The sequence below is a fragment of the Equus asinus genome, chromosome 3 (genome assembly GCF_041296235.1).
Source record: "Equus asinus isolate D_3611 breed Donkey chromosome 3, EquAss-T2T_v2, whole genome shotgun sequence".
Lineage (NCBI taxonomy): Eukaryota > Metazoa > Chordata > Mammalia > Perissodactyla > Equidae > Equus > Equus asinus.
The window spans coordinates 20,641,985-20,656,381 of NC_091792.1; the positions used below are offsets into that span (position 1 = coordinate 20,641,985).

Genomic DNA, 14,397 nt, shown 5'->3' on the forward strand with positions numbered 1-14,397 from the left:
CTTCCTATATCTCACCCAATGGGTCTCTTCTTTTTTGGCTAGTCCTGATTTATGCCCTTCACAATGAACTTTTAATCATAAGTAAGAGTGCTTTCCTGAGTTCTCTGAGCCATTCTAGAGAATTATTGAGCCTGGGGGGTTAGTGGGAACACCCACACATGTGACCAATTGGTCAAAATTGTGGGTGACCTGGGGACCCTCAAACTTGGGCCTGGCATCTGAGTGAGGGTAGTCTTGTTGGGGATTGTGCCCTTAAGTTTGTACTAACTCTTGTTAGTTAGTGCCAGAATCGCACTGCAACTTGATATACTTTTATACCATCTAAAGGTTTTTATAATGGACTTACGTTACTCATAATTAAAAAAACGACTTCCATTTTGAAAAAAAGAAGAAGATCTTGAAATTAAATAAGTCATTACTATTTTAAATTGTAAAATTAATAACATCTAAAGAAATAAGGAGAACCAAATAAGAGCCCATAAGTACAAATGTTAGGGGAGAAGAAAGTAAATTTGTTTAAATTAAATTAATGAAAAGTTGATGAAGGCAACAAAATAAAAATATAAAAAGTGGTCCATAAAATTTTGTAAAATAAATGCTTCTTTTTTTTTTAAAAAAGTTACAATTTAAAGATATTTTTAAATGACTGCATCATAGAAGAAAATCTTACATGACTACACTTCTGAATTTTAAGTATTATGAGTAAAGAGAGCAAAAAGTGAAAAAAAAAATTTTGGTCATTTGGAGTTTTTTCTGTGAAGTCTATTAATGCAATGATTATGAAACCACCAGACCACAATATACATGTACAGTATTAAGCTGCCTGATTGTTAAAAACCCTTTATTAGCTGCCTTCTCTCCCCATTCCCTGTCCCATTTCCCCATTCCCCTATAGGTACTCTCCACATTACCTTTAAATAAACTTCATGCTTTGGAACTCTTTTCTTAGGGTCTGCTTATGGGGGAATCCAAAGAAAGACACATCTGTCTAGAAAATTTCTTCTCTAAGAGAATTGATTTTCTTCCACAAGCATTGGTGTTTCCAGTGTTTCCATCATGGCACATCCTTTCACATATATATCAGAGTTGCTTCCTGACTAGTAGTCTTGACTTCAGTCTTTTCCCATCCCAAAAGAACATACACACAAAAAGCTATCGACAAAAGCTTAAAAGGGAGGAAAAAAACACTCATGGGAAAAATTATGGCATCATCACTTCCCCTGAAGAAAAATAATTATTAATACGATAACAAAATGCACTTCTGAAAATACCTAAGTTGTTTTCGGAGCTGCTCCATTTCCACATTTTGTTCAGTTACTGTTTTCAGAAAGTGTTGGTTCGTCTGCCACAAGAAAAAATAGAAACATTCAGTATCAGAATATTTAAAACTACATCTTTAGAGATTAACTATAGGCATATAAGTAGAAAAAAATTAAATGAAGTCATGATAAGATTAGATTTTTTGATGGTTAAATATAACCCTGGCCATCTTTTCCTGCCTTTACTGCTTTGGTGGACACTTGCTTCACTTCAAACTACCTGCATCTGCATTTCCGTCTCTTATGGCTTTCTCTGGCCACCTGAGTCTCCTTTGCTCACTTACCTGTGCAGAAGGCTTAAGGGTGTTGTAGAATTCCTGGCCCCAGCCTGCTCTGGAAGAGCCTGATAACAATGACTGAAAGGAACTGGCATGTAAATAGCCCAATCTCCTGCGCCCTGCAGTGGGATAACTCTGAGCCGTGTTCTACACTGGCTTCCAGAATTCATTAGTGGGATTAAGTTTCAATTATCCACAGTGTTAATTTGCTTGACTGTTAAAAACCCTTTCTTGGTTGCCTTCTCTTCCCTTCCCAGTCTCACTTCCCCACTCCCCTACTGGGGCTCCCTAGTATCATCTCCCAAATAAATGACATGCTTTGGGACCCTTTTCTCGGCATCTGCCTGGGCAGGAACCTAAAGTAAGATATGAAGCAGTCTTCCATGTGGAGAAAAAATTTTTCTAAGTGAACTGATTTTCTTCCATAAGTGTTGCTTTTACTATGATGTGACAAGTTCCTTATCCTTATCTATATGCCTTATAGGCAAAGTCATCTAGATTACAATTACCTCCTAGTTGATTTCAGTCTCTTCCCATTCCAACAGAGCATACATACATCTCTCCAGCTGAAGTCCCTGAGGCAGTTTTCATCGTACTTCTCTCATATTCCACCCAATTTCATTGACTTCATATTTTTAATACACTATGGTATTCCCCTCTACCTGGGATGTCCTCATTCTGCCAAAATTCATCCCTCCATACCCTGTGTGGTCCACTCACTCTAAGGCAGAATTAATTGTTTCCTTTCTGCATTTTTACAAAACTTTATATGTACTTTTACAATGCACATTGCTTTATATTTAAAGTTTATATATTCCTGGCTACAATATGAGCCTTTTACTGAAGACCAGCTTCTCCTAGAACTTCCAATGTCTGGCACATGATTTAGTACATTCTAGGTACTTAGACCTTTGAGGAATGAGTGAATGAATGAATGCCTTTATTGAGACATGAAAGAGAGCCTGAGGACTGCATCTTTTCCTTTATCTTGGAAAGCAGACAACTGTAGGCCAGAATTTAGTATTCAATTTACAGACCAAAATTTAAGAGACCAACTATCACATGCAGAGAAAGAAAGAATAAAGACAGGTAGGTAAATTATACCACACCAGAAAAGTTAAAAAAAACAAACAACTGGGTGTAAAATTGGGCATGAATCAGAAAAGGCATAATGGTTACACGCAAATAATAGAAGAATTGACTTGAAGAACAAGTGAGCTTGTTCTACTTTACTCCAAAAGATAAAATCATGTATCAGTGAGAAGAAATCTGATAAGAGAGATTTTAGCTTTCTAATAATCAGAGTTCAAAGGCACAGGCTCTTTGGCGAAGTGATAATATCTTTTACAGGGGATATTCAAAGCAGAGGCTAGAAGATCACCTAACTGAAAAGCATTTAATAGAGGGATGTCTGTATCATTTGGGTGAATAGATGACCTTTAACATCATTTCAAATTCTCCTGTGAAGCTATCCCAATAACTTCAGCCCCCACTGAAGGAATTCAGGTCTCTGAAGTCCTCTATAACATCTGTAATGCACCATTAGTGTTTTATTACATACACTGTCTCAACACTTGCATAAATAATGCTTTCGTTTTTTACTATTTGGGAGCACCTTAAAGATAAATGATGTAGAGAAATTAGCAGAAGTATAAATTGGCATTGTGAATTTTAAGAAGCTAGTGTTGGGAAGTAACACACTTAAGTTGCTAGCAAGCCTAGCAGGAGCTCAACAACTGCATCTGAATATGGCTCTGATGTTCTGTATTTGTGATCACAGAGAAAATTATATATGGTCTTAATTTTCTAGAATTTGGAGATTCATAAAGGTCCAGGGAAGCATCCCTTTCAATCAACATCCATTTCAGCACCTTAGTCACTTCATATGAATAAGATTCATATGATCATTTTATATGTCATTCTTGTTTTACCAAGCAGACAGGGGCTTTGTGGATAGATGCACATTTCTCTTGCAACTAGAGAACCTATGACAGTGGAAGGAACTTAGTATGCAATTAATAAATATTTTTGAGTAATTTTATAGAGATGAGCAAATCTCAAAAAAGAATACGATTGGGGCCAACCCGGTGATGATGGTTAACTTCGCACGCTCTGCTTCCGTAGCCTGGGGTTCATGGGTTTGGCCCAGGGTTCACGGACCTACACACCACCGTGGTGGTGTTTCACATACAAAATAGAGGAAGACTGGCAGAGATGTTAGCTTAGGGACAGTCTTCATCAAGCAAAAAGAGGTAGATTGGCAACAGACGTTAGCTCAGGGCCAATCTTCCTCATCAAAAAAATATATACATATATACGTATGATTTTAGTAAAGAGAATTTCTAGGAAATGTGAGCTCTTATTGTATCTACAGCCTTAATAAATAAATATAAACTTGTACTTTCATGTACCATTCAGGTTAGGGCATTTTACCTTTTGGATATTTCTAATGTGCATTGGTGGGAAAAGATATTTTATTTACTCCTTGTATACTCATCAATTTATTGCATATCAATAAGAACCTATTCATTTAAATGAGTTTATTCATGTAATAAGAAAAATTTTTAATGAAAACTGCTTGATTTGTGTGTGTGTGTGTGTGTATTATATCCATAGCTTGTTATTCTTAGTTTTGGTCTGAAACTATGAATTCTTTTGCTTTTGAAATTCTTAAGTTTTTCCTGTGAATACTCAAATATTCTTTTCCCATGACTTTTATCAAAATGATTTTGAGTTGTTTATAACAAAATAGAGGCTCTGTGGTATAAGATCCCAAAGGATTATATAATCCCCATAATTCTAGGAGATATACTAAAAGAAAGAATGCATAATTGTGATGTTAGGTTAAACCATTAATTTTATGTAGAAATATGATTTCTTAATTACAGAAATCAGTCATCATTTTGTTCTGGAGTACTTTAATACTATTTTAAAGCTCTAAGAAGTAGATAATCAACAATTATAAGCGATTAGAAATTCCAAATGTTAACATAAGCAAAATAGAAAGAAATTTCTTTAATAATTTTTTACATGATTAAAGAAGAAACTTTTAAAAAGCAGAATAACATTGGATTAACCTTACTTTTGATGGCACAACTCCACTCTTAAATAAAGACATTTTCATTTTAGGGATTAACAAGAATTAGCAGAATAACTAAGTAAAATGAAGACAGAAAAGAGAGGAATTACCTGGGATGTCATAATCCTATTACTCAACAATGAGGTAAAATAAAATTCCAAGAAGGAAAAGAAAAGGTGAGAAAAGAAGAGAAAACAGAAAAGTGAGACAGACAAAAAGGTAAAGAGCAGAACTGGGAAGGATAATTGTATTTCTTTTTAGGAAAAATTAAAGGGAAATTTAGAGGTACCAATTAGTACTGGTGGTCAATCAACTAATAAATGGTTCTTGGTGTCCTACTATTTTTAAGGAATGGGGCTACTCATTTGTTTAACGGTGCCATTACTCTCATTATATACCCAGCAGTGTGCTAGATGAAATACTAAGAATAAAGCATGAGTCCTACTCTTGAGGAGCTCACAGTCTAGATTACTCTCAGGAGATTCTACCAAGCACCCCAAGAGTATTTTCAGATTAGGATATATTTCAAAGAGATGTCAACTTTACATCTCCAGATAGTACTGTGAACCCTGTCATGCTACTGAATGTGAAAGAAAACGACAGATAAAAGAGTACTGCCTGCCTATTTTAATTTCATGCAACATGTTTTTCTTTGTTGTTGATTTGCAGTAGCATAAATAAACATTATTTATAGTAACAATTTCTAGTTTATATAAACAAGTACATCAAATGGATATTTTCACTTACCATTTCTATGTTCTCATTAGTAACATGAAGTTGCTTGGTCAGTTGTTGAAAATTGGTCAGCTGATCCTATAGCAGGAAGGTGGGGGGGGGGAGGTGTACATAAATAGCATTTTGTTTGCAACCCCTAAATAAAATTAAACCAAAATCAAGTCTAAAATCATTATGCCTAAGTCTAGATGAAATCAGTTGTATTTCTTCTGACTATTATTGTGTGAATTAAGAGTTGAAGAAATGATAAGATAATGATAAATTTTTTTTAACGATTGCAAAATTAAATAAGGTGGCAATGTGGAAACCAATGTAGCTATCTCTGTTTTATGTAAAACCATTATTTCTAGAAATCAACTCTAGTAAATAGACATGCTAAAGAGACCTTGTCAAATATTGGAAAACCACATTCAAACCTATTCAAAACCTACCATTCGAACTATGGCACAAGAGTTATTGTCCCTGTTCTCTACTTTTAAAAATTCTCATGGCTTAAATGCCCCACAAGTTTTAAATCGTTTGATTATCTGTTATGATCCTATTAAACATTATATGTGCCGGTGACTCAAAGTTGGGAAGGACCCTTAATATGTCAGATGACAGAATTCAAGATTGATAGATAACGGGGAAATAAGGACAAAGTATTATTTGTAAAGTCAAAAAACCCCTTACTTCATAGCTACAGCACAAGAATGATCGTATTCAGCTGAAAAAACCAAAAACCTAATGGCTTAGTTGATTGAACTAAATGAAGAAAAAGCCTTAAAGAACATACTTATATTAGAAATGGTTTCTAGATCTCAGAGGTAAAAGCCTTATGGATCAGACACATGGGGATTATTTTCAAAGTGCGGCATGTATAGAAAAATAACCTTGTAAACTGCAAAGCATTATGTAAGCATTATTATGGCTTCTTTAGAAATCTCCAATTACAAAGATAATAATAGGAACAGTTATTAACTGGAATTTGAAAAGTCAATAAATGAGAGTTGAAGAGAGGCATGATGATAACTGTAGTTAAACAGTTGCCTTCTCAAAATCCACAGAAAAAGGATCAAAATTGGGATTACTTCACAGTTTTCAATGTATCTGACAGAAAAAGAAGGAATGGAAGGATAGAGGAGGCAGATCTTCCAATGGAACGGATGTTCTTCTGAGATAGTGAGTTCTTGTCAACAGAGGTACAAAGTGAAAGCTAGATGTCCACTTTGAAAGAAAATAAAATTATTCTTGCTTTGGACAGAAAGAAGTTCTTTTACAAGTTATAAATTATAAATAACTTGTAAAATTCTATTCTGATTAATTTATGTTAGACAAACTTGACATCTCTTTCAGTAAAAGATTACATTTAAGATGTTAACATTTTCATTTTACATAGCATTGTTGCTATATTTGAGCAGGTTTCTTCATTGGCCACGATCTAATGAATAATTTTTTTTTTTTTGTTAGCCAGGTAAGAAATCAAGAATATAAAAGCTTTGGAGGTCTATTTATACGTAATAATTTTATAGATGCTTCTTAGCACTAAATACAGCTTCCATTGCTAATCACATCATAAAACCCAATATACACTAGGCACTGCTTTAATTATCTTATCTGTTCAAGAGATTTCTAACCTTCAGAGATCTGTCTATTGTTAACATAAATAACATAGCAGAGACTTAAGCATTCCTCTCCAAAACTGAGATTCTCCAGATGCAATTTCTTATTGATATACAAGAACACCATGAAATCCAAGATTACCTTTTGTTTTTGACTTTCAACTACATGAATCTGGGCCTCAGTCATATGTTCCTGGTAAAGTTTCTGCAATCTGTCCAACTCCTGAGAGACAGTCTGCCACAGTTCCACAGCCTGAGATTTTTCCTATAAAACAAAAACATTTGAGAACTTGTTAAATTATTAGCATGCTATTGCATAATACAAATGAATCATATTCTTTTACAGAAAGAGCTCTTGTATACAAAGTCACAAAGTAAAAACAGAACTTGTGTAAAGATGGTATAGTTGCAATATTTTTGACAATTTGAAGTTATATTAATAATTTAGCCCATAAACTTAAAAATGGAAATTCCTTATTTTAAAATATTCTTTTTATTCAGATTTCATAGTTTAAATTAAAACACTTAAATCAGAAATATGGATCTAAACCACTTTCCTTGTTCTACAACAAAGTGTAAGTCTTAGAAATTACTGAAGAAGAAAACCGTCCCCGGTAAAGCACAGGACTATTTTTCTGATTGCAAAAGTAATAAATGTTTATTGTAAAAAATTAGGAAAATATAGAAAATAGAGAAGAAAATAAGAATTACCTATAATTTTACCATCTGATAATCAATATTGCTAACATCTAGATACAATCTTTATAAATGTTGGATATATTCATATTTATAAATGTGATTTGGGGGGAATTTTGTATTTTTTCCTTTGAACAAAACTGAGAATCAAATAATGTGCCATTTGTATTGTACTATTTTCACTTGGTATTTTATAACGTGAGTTTTCTCAAGTGATTAACTATTCTTTCAATACAACAATTCTCAAATATAGTATGGGGACCCTTGAAGTCAAAATTATGTTCATAATAATGTGAAGACATTATTTCCCTTTTTCCTCTCATCCTCTCATGAGCGCACAAGGGAGTTTTCCAAAGTTTACATGATGCGATGTGTAATGCTGTCATCATTCTGATGGCTACTGGAACGCATTCTTATGCTCCCTTTTTTTAAAAAAAAGTCTCAGTTTTAATTTGTAATACGATAAATATTGACAGATACATAACCCACCAAAACAAAAAGCTCTTTGAGGTCCTCAATAATTTTTAAGCATCCTGAATAGGGGTCCTGAAACCAAAAAAGTTGAGAAACTCTAAGCTAGCATATAGACAGCATTATTCTCTTTTTAGAAAAGTGGAATTTGAAGTTCAGGCCATTTGCCTAGGGTCCCTCAGTAAGTTGTTGTCAGGGTTAGGAAGAAACGTTCATTTCTGTCTCTAAAGCCCAAATATTTAAATCCTAGGTCAGAGTTAATCTACTATCTCAGTTTTAGTAACGAGGTAAGGTGTAGTGAAAACATACGCATTTTGTAACTTAACATAAATACAGGTTTTTAAGTTTTAAGGAAACTACTGCTGAGGCATAACATGCATTCAGAAAACACACAAATCATCACTTTTTATAAAGTGAGTACACCCATGTAACCAGCACCCAGTTCAAGAAAGACAACATTACCGGCACCTAGAAGCCAGATTTCCCTCTCTTCCAGATACTATTATTGCCACCAAATAACGATTACCTTGACTTCTAACATCATTAATTAGTTTTGTCTAAAACTTACATAGTTTTTAAAATTTGCAGACAAAGGCAGAATCTAGAGCCAGGAGACTTGGGCTGGATCCCTAATTCCTGGCTGAATAATCCTGGACAATTCATTTCATTTCCTTAAGACTGTTTTCTTTTCAGTAGAATGGCCAAAAAAATGCCTCAGACCTTTTGACTGCAGTTTTTCAAATGTGCCTGATAGTAAGAATCATCTGGACTGCTCGTTAGGGAATCCAGATTCTCCTAGAGCAGTGGTTCTCAAAGGACTAGCAGCATCAGCATTACCTCAGAACCTGTCAGAAACGTAAACCATTGAGTCCTATCTCAGACTTCTTAAATTGAAACTTGGGCGAGGGAGGTGACAATCTTATTTCAACAAGCCCGTGGGCGATTATGATGCACACTAAAATTTGAGAACTACTGTACTAATATATAATTTTTTAAATGATATAACCCATCATTTGGAAAAAACACAATTCAAATGACCTCTATTCTTAAATTTTTAAACTACCTCCAATTTTTCATTATCATAAACAATATGATAATGAACATGTTTATTCATAAATTTTTACATACAGTTTCTTAGAACAGATTCCTAGAATCTATTTTATGCCATCATCTTAATTGGTCAATGAACATGAACATTTCCAGAGCTCTTACTGTTTAAATTGCCCCCCAAAAGATTTTTACAAATCACACTATTGTAGCAGAACAAAATACTCCAAACTAAAAATACTAAGTTAGGTACTTATTGTACTAGTGCTATTGGCTCGCAAGGCAATTATACTTGCTCTAGACAGCACCTTTTGCTCCTAATTTAATTCTTATTTGTTTATCTTGCAGTTTAGTAATGATGATGATAAAGATGATAAAAATAATAGATAAATTTATTAACTTACATATGTGCTAGGCATTACACTAAGTGCTTTATGGGGATTTTAAAATTATAATCACCATAAGAACTCCATAAGATAAGAATTATCATCTCTCTCTATATAAATGAGGAAAGTAAAGCATGAAGAAGTTTCCCAAGATCATAGAGCTAGAAAGTAGAATGAGGACCAAACTCAAGAAGTTTGACCATAAGTTTCTTCCAAAAGTCTGTGTGTTCCAGAAAAGCAGGAACCAACATTCTCCACTGTATCATCAACACTTAGGACAGTGCCTCGTACAAAATAGACACCTAATAAATATTTTGTGGAATGAATGAAGATGTTTGAATAGTCAGTTAAACTCTCTATGCCTAGCACTTTAATGAGGCATAATAATAAAGAATTCTTTTTCTCTCAATTTTCTATTATAAATTGTATTTAATTTAGTTTTTATCTGTTCAGTTTGGATTCAACCAGTCTTAAAGCATTCACAAAGGTCTTTCAATCTAGTGATGGATACCAAAACTGTACGTGTTTTATCAGACCTTTAAAAATGAAATACATAAACATGTATGTATAGATAATAAGAAGAATTAACATTTGACTTCATTGTTTTATAAATTTATTAACATTTTCTATTATTGATACTTTATAAAATTACCTAAACACTCATTCAGTTAAAATTTTATATTCATATACAAAGTACCTTATAGATTTCATGGGAAAATTTGTTTATAACCAATTTGCTTTTTCCTTTTTGGTTGCTCAAACTTGGACCTCACCAAATCTTCTATCAAGTGATGACCCAAAATGTAGCAAAAAAGTAGGACCATCTTCTGAGACACAGTACCACACCAAACAAGATGCAGATGGAGAAAGGCAAAGAGAGGGGAAGACAGGAGAAGAAAGGAATGAAGCATGAGAGAACAAATGTGGTTAAACAAAAATAAGGAATAAAGTAATTTTCAAGTTTTAATAAAATTTAGCACTGGAAATTACAGCAACAAAAGTACTATAGAGAGATGCTTTTTAGAGACAGGGTTCTTTTTCAGTTTTGTTTTGTCTTTTTGAAACTACAAATCTTATCTAGTTTTGTACTCCACTTTCTTTGTCAAAATTAAATTTTTCTTCAGTTTTATTGAGGTATGATTGACAATCATTGTATTTATTTAAGGTGTACAAGAGAGGGTTCTTTTACATATGGTCTATCAAAGTCTTTTTCAGGAGTAATAAGAAATGCATATTGTGCCACAGCTTATAAAAGATGTATTTAATATCTGGTTAAAAACCACTTATAAGTCCACATTAATTTCCATTTATTTCTACATAAACATTTATAAATCCTTCCTGATAATACTGGTCTAGAACAGAGTAAAGAATATGTTTTCCTCATTATGCTTTTACTCTATTACTTTTTCAGATTAAAAAAAAAAATTCAGTGTTAAATAATGCTGCTTATCAAGGTAAATATAGCTTATCTGATTAACTTAAAATATCACTTTACTTAGAATTTCAAAACCAAATTTCCAAGGAATAAAAAATAGGACTTTTCATAGATAAGAATAAAATCAAAATTGTAATAAAGAATTTCTAATCCTCATTTATAAATGAAGAAACTGAGACACACAGCTACAAAGTAGAAGAATGGGATTCAAGTCCATACAAGATATGAGATATCTAGGATATAAAATTTTAAATTAAAATAAAATTCCCTTACCTATAATCACAAAAAATTACAGTATTGAAAACAGGCTATATATAACATAGCTTCCCAAATATTTCAATTACTATGAGGGAGGTAAAAAGGAGAAAAAGTGTAATTCTAGAAAAAGTATATCTTTAGAAAAATATAATTCTATATAATCTTTGAAAATCTAAAAAACACACAGTAGAGAGAACAAAGAAAAATGTAAACTTAGGCAAGTGGATAATTGATGATTTTTTCTTTAAAATTTTTCTTTGGCACTAAAATATTTTTATAAGACATAAAAAATCATGTCAAAAGCTTTAGATTCAATCAAAATATATATTGGGCAACTTTATTTATAACAAACAGTGAGGGTATATATTACAAGTTTTGTTACCTGTTAACTATTATGCAAATTGTAGAAAATCATTGAGTTAACAATTTTGTTATTCTGTTATCATCATTCATATATAACGATTAACACAAATTCTTTAAAACTCTTTATTCATTATTTATTCAGGATATAATTAAAAATATAAAAATATCACTCACTTGATTGGCTAGTTGTAATTGTTCTTGAAGATTCCTGACTGTTTCTTCATCTGTATATAGATCATTTCCCATCTCTGGGCCAAAGGGAAGGGCCTCCAGTTGCTTTTCAACCGCATCTTTTAATTCACTGTGCAACCTTTGGAACAAAAAGTTAACATAATAATAAACTAAATTCATTTTAGTAGTGGTAATTACTGTCTTGGGGTCAACTAAATAAACATTTGGGTCAAAAATCATTCTTTACACAAAAATTATTTATAAGATGACCTCAAAACGTAGAAGTGTTTAGTTACCATTAAATGCTGTGCTTTAAGAACAAACGTATTGTAGCACAATTTCAAATGCATTAAATTAGTCATAATTAAAGCATAATTCAGTTTGTCCTACGGAGATTTTAATTTTTCAAAAAGGGAAAATTCAGATATTACACTTTATTGATAAAACAAGTCGTTTGAAAAAAATTTTAAATATGACAGTAGTTCCACCTAGTTAATTATGGAAAAACAGAAAATCTGAAAATTTTCTATTCTGAGGCTTTGTTATTGTACTTACAAATTTAAAATTGTTATATCATTTATCATTAAGAAATGTCCCCTTTTATCTCTAAAAATCCCTTTTGCATTAAAGTCTCCTATGTCTGATATTACCAGCTTTCTTTTGGTTAGCACTGGCATGGTATATCTATTTTCCATCCTCTTATTTGCAACCATTCTATATTCTTACACTTTAGGAATCTCTCTGATAGGTGTACACTATGATTGGTTTCTTTTTTTAAACCTCCTCTGATGAATTACTGTTTTTCAATTGCAGCATGTAGTACATTGAAATTTAATGTAATTACTAATGTATTTGGGTTTATATCTATTATCTCAGTATTTGCTTTCTGTTTTCCCTGCCTATTATGATTTTTCTTTCCTTTCCTGCTTTCTTTTGGGTTACTTTTCATTATCCCATTTTTCTACTTTACTGTCTTTGCAGTTATATGACCTTTTGCTTTACTTTTGGAGATTATGACATGCATCACTAAATTACCAAATTCTAAAATAAATTAGTATTCTATTTATTTTGGGGAATGTGAGACTTGAGAATATTTTAACTCCAATTACTCTTTTCCCAAATTTATAATATTGTTGTCTTGTATTTTAATTCTCTATAGATATTTTAGAGACATTATTATTGTTTTAGAATAGTTGATGTTCATTAGATTTTCTCCCATAGTTACCCTTTCCTGTAATTCCAAGCTTTCATCTGTGATTATTTTCCCCTCTTTTTGTAGACTATCCTTTTGGGATTTTCTTTAGTTTTGCTAATGATAATTTTCTCAATTTCTTTCCACCTGAAAATGTACTTATTTGACTTTTCTTCTGGAAGGATATTTCACTGGGTACAGAATTCTTAGTTTTTCTTTCATCACTTTGAAGATATTCCATTGTCTCCTGATTTCCATCATTTCTATTGAGAAGTCAGTTAATATCTTATTGCGGCTCCTCTGAAGATGATCTCTTTCTGCTTTAACACGTTTTTCTTTTTCTTTGATTTTGTATTTGATTTTACAATAATGTACCTACGCACAGCACTTTTGTATTATTCTGCTTATCATGCACAGTGTTTCTTTAATCTGTGGATTGATGTTTTTCTCTGTCCTCTTGTTCTAGGACTCAAGTTATATGAATTTTAGCTCTTTTCACTATTTCCCCTATGTCTCACATTATTTTTTGTATTTTCTATCACCTTGTCTCTCTCATCTTCATTCTGAATGTTTTCTTCTGACTTGAGTTGCATTCCATTAATTCTCTCTTCAGTCATGTCTCATTTCCATTGCTGCATTTTTTCAGTTCTACAATTTCTATTTGGCTCTTTTTTTTTAAAGTTCCTAGCTCTCTTATCAAAATTCTCAAAATTGTGTCTTATTTCATTGAACATATTAAGCAGTTATTTTAAGACTAATTCTGTGGATCTGTTTATATTGCCTATATTTCCTATGATTTTTTAAACTATGCTATCTTCAATCTTCCCATCACTAGTTCTTTTTAGGCCAGTTATGAGCCAGATATCACATGCAAAAATGTACAGAGCTACTTCCAGGCCTAATAATGATGTTATCTTCCTCTAAAACAGTCGTGTTTATCTTTTTTCAGGTGGCTAGGGGCATTATCAATACCTGATCACCTTCTACCAACATCAAAGATTCAGATAATTCAGAGCTATATTTCAGATCTTTTTAGGACTAGTCTATTTTTGGGGTCACTCTTACTCCCAGGGACTCCCAACTCAATGCCTGGAAGTTCTCTTCTTCTTTCCTGAGGAAGATTTGCCCTGAGCTAACATCTGTTGCCAATCTTCTCTATTTCGTATGTGAGCCACCATCACAGCATGGCCACTGGTAGATAAGTGGTGTAGGTCCAGCCTGGAACTAAACCTGGGCCACCGAAGTGGAGTGTGCTGAACTTAACCAGTAGGCCACTGGGGCTGGACCTCAATGCCTGGAAGTTCTTGAGCCACCCACCCACGGCCCTGAATTTCAATTTTTTTCTCTAGCCTTGTGAATACATTTC

At 32.8% G+C, this 14,397-nt stretch overlaps 1 protein-coding gene across 4 annotated transcripts in view; it reads right to left on the minus strand.

Moving 5' to 3' along the window:
* SCLT1 (sodium channel and clathrin linker 1) overlaps positions 1–14,397 on the minus strand; it is a 145,619-nt gene that overhangs the window by 90,313 nt on the left and 40,909 nt on the right. For 3 of the 4 annotated variants that reach the window (XR_011501913.1, XM_014839182.3, XM_070504747.1), the window contains exons 6-9: positions 11,843–11,978; positions 7,155–7,277; positions 5,424–5,489; positions 1,272–1,342 (exon numbers count right to left, since the gene is read on the minus strand). Coding sequence is in view for 3 of the 4 variants with exons in the window: in XM_014839182.3 (XP_014694668.3) it covers positions 1,272–1,342; positions 5,424–5,489; positions 7,155–7,277; positions 11,843–11,978 (396 nt within the window). In the remaining variant the exon portion in view is untranslated. Of the gene's footprint in view, positions 1–1,271; positions 1,343–5,423; positions 5,490–7,154; positions 7,278–10,308; positions 10,437–11,842; positions 11,979–14,397 lie in introns of those variants that run through there. The other variant, XM_070504748.1, reaches the window with a different exon arrangement.